General features: G+C 40.8%; 1 protein-coding gene across 1 annotated transcript in view; it reads right to left on the bottom strand.

The window, feature by feature from the left end:
• AFF2 (AF4/FMR2 family member 2) overlaps window positions 1–8,129 on the bottom strand; it is a 264,367-nt gene that overhangs the window by 89,072 nt on the left and 167,166 nt on the right. Inside the window, exon 10 of the mRNA XM_035891955.1 lies at window positions 5,719–5,770. Within this exon, the coding sequence (XP_035747848.1) occupies window positions 5,719–5,770 (52 nt within the window). The remainder of the gene's footprint in view (window positions 1–5,718; window positions 5,771–8,129) is intronic.

Raw genomic sequence — 8,129 nt, 5'->3', positions numbered from 1 at the left:
TCCCTACAATTATAAAACATGACCATAGATTCTAAACACTGGAATGTGGGTTCTTTATCAAAACACGTGCTGCTGTGCCTACAACTATGCTGCATCGCTCTGGGATTCCAATGGAACCCAATGAGAGATAAACTGTTTACATGAAAAGACTCTATGAAAGTTATTTTGCACCTAGTTTTATCCTAATCTATCTGATTTTTCTATAGCTTTGGCAAGATGACCTCTCTCACTGTGTGTGCAGTATTGATGTCATTACTGAAGAGCTGTTCTTCAGCCTTTCTGCTGCTAACAAAGTAAATGGAAATGTAGAGAAACCTTGGGGAGGTAAACAGCTTGTTCAGGATCCAGCTAAAAAATGGGAAAAACTACAACAGGAAAGGATATCTATTGTTACAAGGAAAGTGTCGCTGTTCCACTTGAAAAAGTGTTTACATGATACGATGAAGGCATACTGTGTCTTAGAATTCCATGAACTTTTAAAAACTTTAACTTGAGTACAGGATTTAAAAGCTCAGTATGCATTACAAGAATTCAAAACTCAGCCTATGACCGATCACCTTTTTTGACTCAGCTACAAAGTCAAACATTTTGTAAGTATTTACCTAATACTAACCCAGCGAAAAAGGTTTGTGTAAAATACAAACAATCGAGCAGGGCCATGGATTGTATGCATGTCTTCTATTTGTATGGTTATCAGAGAAGTGGCAATAAAGTGGTGATCACTAAGGGAAGGAGGGAAAAAAATCAAATAGAAAAGAAAAACATCTTATTGATTTGTTCTGCCAAAACCACTCTATATATAAAATAGTGAAAATGGAGCAGGTCTGTAACTAGTATCAAAGTTTCTTTGGTTCAAAACCACACAGAACGCTAGCAATGTGCTTTAAATTAAGTACGTGTTTCAAAGGTTAACAGGACTATTCCTTAGGCAGAAGAACAAAGAGGAGCGGGTTAAAGAAAATTTGGTACACTACAGCTACTTAAGATACCGTATCCAGGCACAACTCATTTGGATGCCTTTGAGCTCAAAGCCAATTTGAATTATACAGAGGTGCTTTAAAGAACAAAAATACTAACCTGTGTTTTATCTAAGCTCTTTTAGCTGAACCGAGCTACTAATTAAAAATCTTCACTACTATTCCTAATTTCTGATGTATTTTTTTAAGAGAGTAATAAAGCCATCTAAAAGCTCTGTCCTTCCTCACAGAAGACCGTTAACGTTAGCATCTCTGAAATGCCTTGTAATCTAATGGTTTTACTAATAAACATGTCTGTCATCTGCCTTGACTGTATCTCTCGTAGCCAATCGAAAAATATTGTGCAGTAGGACTTTGGAATGCAATACTGATGCATACGCCAACGTTCGTCTCAGTGACAATACTACAAGAGTTTAGAATCCAGGCAATGCTTAAATGTAACAATATCTCTCAAATAATACATTAAACAGATATGTACCTGGGATTGTAAATATGTGACATAAAAATCTATTGGGTTGGTCAGTGTGCATATTAAAAACCATTCAAGTAGGTCAAATTGTGGATAACTTAAAACTTTAAAGACAGCAATTTTAATAAAACTGTCAATACAATTTTCTTTGTAAAAACATTTGAGACTGATTATGCTGCTTATATTGAAAGAGAAACACAAGGTCTATATCTTTAGATCTTTTATTGAACTGTGAGCACAGCATCAATAACTGCTTCTCAGCTGTAAATGAAAATTGATTCCAGATCTAACCCGTCATTTGCTGTGTGTCTTTAATCCCAAATCACCCGCAATGAGACATAAGAATCAGCATTTTGTCTATGGGACAAAGCATGTATCACATGGCCAGCTCCAAAGTGTCTACACCGAAGATACCGTGGGCTGTGTTTACATGTGTTAGATGTAGGCGATAACTGCGATCTCTCCAAGCGAGGCCCAGAAAGTTATGACGGGAGTTTGCAGCTGGAGTGGAGTGAATTGTAACTTGCCCCACGCTCTATTGCAAAGATCAATATGGTCCAAAGCTTTACAGATCTGAAGTCTGAAGGGACCTGCAATGAACATGTCATTGGACCTCCTGCAAGTCACTGCCCAAAGAAATTCATCTGACAACTTCTACATCAAGCCCACAACCGCCAGAAGTCTAAAAGGAGAGGGAAACCACAAGGTTCCCATGCAATTTGGAGCAGTTTGACACTTAGTAGTTTGGATTTGCAGTCAGTTCTTACTTGCTGAAGCCTCTTAAGCCCTTTGGGGTAAAATTAAAGCCTTTTAGGAATTTTTTTCTTGGTGATATATTGCTAGGCCATCATCATGTGTGCCTTAACTCCTTTTGGCTGAAACAAAAAAGATCAAACACTTATATTAAGGAGGGTTCTCCAGATCATGTTTATAATTCTCAGGAACAATTTCTAGTTATTCAAAATCCTGTTTGAAAAGTGAATGCTGAAAGTGGGCAGCATATTCAGTAACAGCCTGGCTAATGCTATCTACAGAATAAATACCTTCCACTGACTTCAACCTGGTTGTTCTTATCTCATCCAGAAATCAGGCTCAACTTCTTAATTATATGACTGACTGGAGCTATCATGTGTGTTGGGTTTCTTCTCAGCACTGGGGAGAAAAGGCAGGAAATGTTTAACACCTGAAAGAGCACGAGGTCCATAGACCCCTAAATTAATGCAATACAGATCAGAAATAAGTGTGCTCATTTATAGGAGTGAGAGAATAAGACAGAAGAGCTTTGTTTCTTGCAGACAAGCTTCTAACAATCTTCCACCATGACAAACGGACTACTGGTAGTCTCAGAAGACAGGCTGATAGATCAAACTCTCTCCACATACTATAGACATTCACTAGAAGTTGAGATCAAGGCACATTTATGGATCAGTGTCACTACCACCCCTGCCATGTAAAGATTGAAGGGTCCCTAGCAATTCTCAGAGGACAAATCCCAGGGCTCCCTACCGACCACTGTTCTCAAAGAATTTCAATTTCCTTGAAATATGAGCAGAGATAAAGATAACAAACTTGATTTTTACATACTGTGTTTTTATTAATAAAAATGAATAAATGCCAGATCGTGCTTCACACTGGTTGCAAGCCTGTAGCAAAAAAAAAAAAATCAGAAAGATTGTAAAGACGATGGTTCCATTTTCTTACAGTAATGTGGCAGAAACTGTTAGAATGGTTTTGAGCTGAGAGTTGTAATCTTTTCTTTCCCTGTCAGAATGCACACGTGTGTGCAGCTGAATTACAATGGTCATTTCATTGCAAAAGCTTTATGTTAAAAAAAAGAAAAGTATTTTTCTAACCTTGGGCTCCACAGCTGAACACTCAACATTGCAGAATTCACATATTGTAATTGCCTTGACCTGTCCCTCTTGAATATTTTATATATTTTTTTGAAAAAATATTTTGCAGTCAAAAACCATTGAAGTTACTTTGTTGATATTTATGTGTCTGACCAGTGGGCCAGATCAACCTTTCTTTCCATTTCCAATCACCTTTCTTTAAAGAGATATGGCAGAAGCTGCTAAAGTGTGAAGGCACCGCCAGTGGAATGCGTGACTGATGCAGCAGAGCCGTGCTGCTCAGCTTTGCAAGGCCTCAGTCTGGGATGCAGTGTGTGACAAAAATCTAAAGGACAGACACATACAGTCATTCATTCAGGAAACCTACAAAGCTGCGGGATTCTTTCCTGGAATGTGTATAACTTTGTCTATACCCTCTATTTGTAATACAAATAAAAGAGGTACAACTATACATATGGGGGGTAACACAGGAGAGGTGACGGTTTCCCTTGAAGTGCAGGGCATTTAAGAAGTATGCTCAGCGTGCTTCCTGTCCAGACAGTTCATTTATGTTTTACGTGACTGGAAGTGTTCATGCTTGGAATCCTTAAACATTCAGACCATAACCTGTTTCCTAAGAAGGAATTTGGGAGAGCTTAGGAGATTTGAATCAATTCTAATCACTTCGAGAGAGATGAAGCTCACACTGCCAAAAGGAAAAACATTTTCTATGTACTGTAAAATTTTGAGAAACTACATGAACGGTCCTTATCGTGCTCTCTTGACCCTCTGCAGCTTATGCTGTGAATGGTATTGCTGGCAAGTCACATGGAGTTTTGGAGCAGTCTGAGGCTTCCTACGGCTCGGGCACATCACCACCGCACAAGGACTCAGGCTGCAGATCCTGAACTGGCAGCAATGTGACACTGTGCACGAGCGTCATGGTGCCTTTGGGTAAGAGGCACGCAAGTACCGCACGACAGCAATGATGTTTGGAGAGGTCTCAATACTCCACTGTAGACATAACCACGTCCTTCCTCTTGGGGTTAACATGAGAGATGACACCTATGCAGGTCAGTGAGGGCTTTGTGTTTGATGTCAGTAAACACTGGTCCAGGCATTTGCTTCTTCTCTCAGCAATGATACTCGATTTCATCTTAGCAGTGTAAATTGTGCAGATCTGGAATAATTCTACTTAAGTCACTAGAAAACTACTACTGTAGGAAAACAAAAGTAACTCCTACCTGATAATATATTTCTGTTTCTATATTTTGGACATCACAGTATCACAATGTCATTTTACAGGACTATTTGGGCAAGTTTCCAACAGATCAGGAAACCTGCTGGTTTCCTAAGCCACCATATTTGTACAACAGCGCATTGCTCAAGTACAGGCTTTTGATCCTTTGGCTTCAGATGAGAGCACAAGTCTGTTGTGGTGCTAAAAATTACTGACTTGTATGACTAAGGGGTCAACTGACACCAGAAGGTAAATCTTTCCTTGCAATGCCCTAAAGGATGGATTAGGTAGGCTGAAGGTGAACATTTAGGTGGTTTAAAAATAAATAAGAAAGAAAGATTGACTTATAATTAACAGTTCCCAGGCTGAACAGATGATCTTATGCTGAACTGTAGAATTACCTTCCTCTCTATTGCAGACGTTTACACATTTGAACCTATTGCATATATAAAGTAACATGAAAGATGAATTTAACCCAAAGCCTCTTCTTTTTTTTCTGATAAGAATGTTGAAAATACGAATTTCACTGGCTTTACTTCCCAGCATTATCCATAAATATTTATAAAGTGGTAAGGATAGAGAATGACATGAGCCAGTTTTCTGAAAATGATTCTTCATTAACATCCCAAGTAGGTTGAGAGACTTTCAGTACTGATTAACAGCTACACACTGAGGATTTTCCCTCTCACAAATGGGAATCACTGGATTACTAACTATGGACTCCCAGCCTTTTACTCACTGACTGGAACAAAACTTATGGACCCAATCTTTTGGGGTGCAATTGTACAAATGAATTGCAAAGTGCAAACCAGCTCTGCAGTTGTGATAGTGGTCTGATGTGGTCAGGTGGAGGCTGTTCCACAGTAAGTTTGCTACAATGCAGGACAGAAGCTCAGAGCACATTAGTTATTCCTGGGTGATGCCATGTGCGGTCTCTTATTACAAGTCTAGTAAGTCATGTTTTAGTTTAGTTTAATCAACTTCACAAAGTTAATTCAGCAAAACTGACAAAATGCATTCCTATTTAAGAATAAGTGTGCTCCCACAGAGCTTCTGGGCACAAGCAAGATTTAAGCTAACAGATTCTACAGCACCCCAAAGTGCTTTTGATGCAAATACAGAAAACCAACATGAAATCACATTCAACCGATGAAACAACTTTTTTTATATGGTCTATGCACTTATATGAGATGTATTTACCTGTTCATTGTCATCTTCATCACTGCTGAGTTTCAGATCATCCTCAAGCATTCTGAAAAAGAAGAGAGACAATACAGAATTACATTTAATGAATTATCTTTATATACAATGGGCTGGATCTACCCTTCAGCAAAGTCAGAGGAAAAACTCCCTTCTGATTTAACAACAGCAAAATCAGATCTGTAATAAGCAAACTGCTGAATACTCCATGTATGTATGCATGTATTAGTCCTTCTGTGTGATGCTAGGGAAGAACAAATGACTTTCAGACTCATCCGTTATAAAGTTTGGCAGTCAGCTCCTCTTTCATGTCCTCTTTTATGTGCACGTGGTCTCACGGTGATTAGTCCAGATACACCTATGTGTATTTCTAAATCAGACGGTGGAAGGGAAATTCGGCTCTGAGACTGCTAAAAACTGAGAAAAAGTTCTTCATGTTTCATTCTTGATCTAGGGCATCCCTGATCTTTGAGGCCGGTACCAATCCCCACCTTATCAAACTGAGAATGCAGAGTGGAGAAGAGCAGGAAGAGGAGGAGCTTGATCGAGGTTTGATGGGACCTCACAGTATTAAAGGCAGAGCAAACATTTTCCAACCTAGGAATCTGCTAGTTCATATCCCCGTTTTTATTTATTTTATTTATTTATTTTTTAAATCTCACATCACTGCTACCTGCCCTTGGTTACAGTGGAAGGCAACTCCTAGAAGATGTGGCTGTCCCACTGCCTCCTTCCTTTCATTCGGCAGAAGAAAGAGGTGAATAATGCATATTACTATGTTAACACTCATATTACTTTTTTTTTTTTTTAATCCAAGATTTAGGTATGGCAAAACACATGGTGTAAGATACCACATTATTTGCTGTTATATCTGCAGAAAAGGTCTTTTCTTTTGATGTCTGTCTACCTAGCAGCCACCAAATACACTCTCGTACAACTTCATGTACATTCATGCTTTTATCTGGTGGTCCTCCTCAGAGCTGATATTCCTTTGGGCACACTTCTACCTCACGCACATCCTTCCACCTTGACAGGTTCTCTATTCGCAGGATGACGTATGAATGAATCGGCACCTCTCACCCAGGTCTGCTGTGCCAGCCTCCTTTCTCCCAGCCTGAGCTCCTTTACCCATGGCAGGAGGCTCACAAATTGCAATTACTGTTTCCTTTCTGCCTTGATGGAGACTGAAGTCTATGATTTTTTATTGTTAGCCTTTAAATAACTGTAGCAATCAATGGATGTTCTGTTAGGAGTTTTTTTTTTTTTTGTTTGAAGACTACCAGTAAATCATGGAAGCCTCCTGGTATAAGGAATCTTAAAGAAGGGACAATAATCCCAATACAGAAATATCAGAAGGTTCGAAGCCCTGCTGGTGCTCTTAAAAAGAGAACGTGCAAGGAGATTTTTAAACCAGTTTGTAAGTCATCTGTCTTCTGGTAACCTCTGTTGTCAGGCAGCTCAGTGGTTACAAAGTATCTGGACACGTAACTACTGGTCATTAATGTCTTGATAAATGGCAGATGCCTCCCTGTAATATGTGAACCCATAAAAGTAAGACTGTAGCATGGATAAAGAATCTTCTAAAAGTAAGAATTTGTGGTGGGTTGACCCTGGCTGGACACCAGGTACCACCCAGCTGCTCTATCATTCCCCTCCTCAGCTGGGCAGGGGAGAAAAAATATATTGAAAGGCTCGTGGGTTGAGATAAGGATGGGGAGAGATCATTCACCAATTAATGTCACGGGCAAAACAGACCCAACTTGGGAAAAAAAATTAATTTATTGCCAATCAAATGAGAGTAGGATAATGAGAAATAAACCCAAATCTTTAAACACCTTCCCCCCACCCCTCCCTTCTTCCCAGGCTCAACCTCACTCCAGATTGTCTCCCCGAGTGGCACAGGGGGACAGGGAATGGGGGTTGGGGTCAGTTCATCACACGTTGTCTTTGCTGCTCCTTCCTCCTCAGCGGGAGGACTCCTCACTCTCCTCCCCTGCTCCAGTGTGGGGTCCCTCCGACGGCAGACAGTCCTCCATGAACTTCTGCAATGTGGGCTCTTCCCATGGAATTGCTCCAGCGTGGGTCCCTCCTTCCCACAGGGTGCAGTCCCTCAGGAGCAGCCCTGCCGGCAAACCTGCTCCAGCCTGGGCTCCTCTCCCCACAGGGCCACATCTCCTACCAGGAGCCTGCTCCAGCACGAGCTTCCCATGGCGTCAAAGCCTCCTTTGGGTACATCCCCCTGCTCCAGCGTGGGGTCCTCTGTAGGCTGTACCTGGGGAGGTTTAACCCCATGCACCAGTACAGGCTGGGCAATGACCTGCTGGAAAGCAGCTCTGCTGAGAGGGACCTGGGAGTCCTGGTGGATGACAAGCTGACCATGAGCCAGCAGGGTGCCCTTGTTGCCAAGAAGG

The sequence above is a fragment of the Egretta garzetta genome, unplaced genomic scaffold, assembly GCF_000687185.1.
Source record: "Egretta garzetta isolate BGI_Z169 unplaced genomic scaffold, ASM68718v1 scaffold53, whole genome shotgun sequence".
Taxonomy (NCBI): domain Eukaryota; kingdom Metazoa; phylum Chordata; class Aves; order Pelecaniformes; family Ardeidae; genus Egretta; species Egretta garzetta.
The sequence above is the reverse complement of the archived record's forward strand: the minus strand, read 5'-3'. Positions and strand labels throughout refer to the sequence as shown.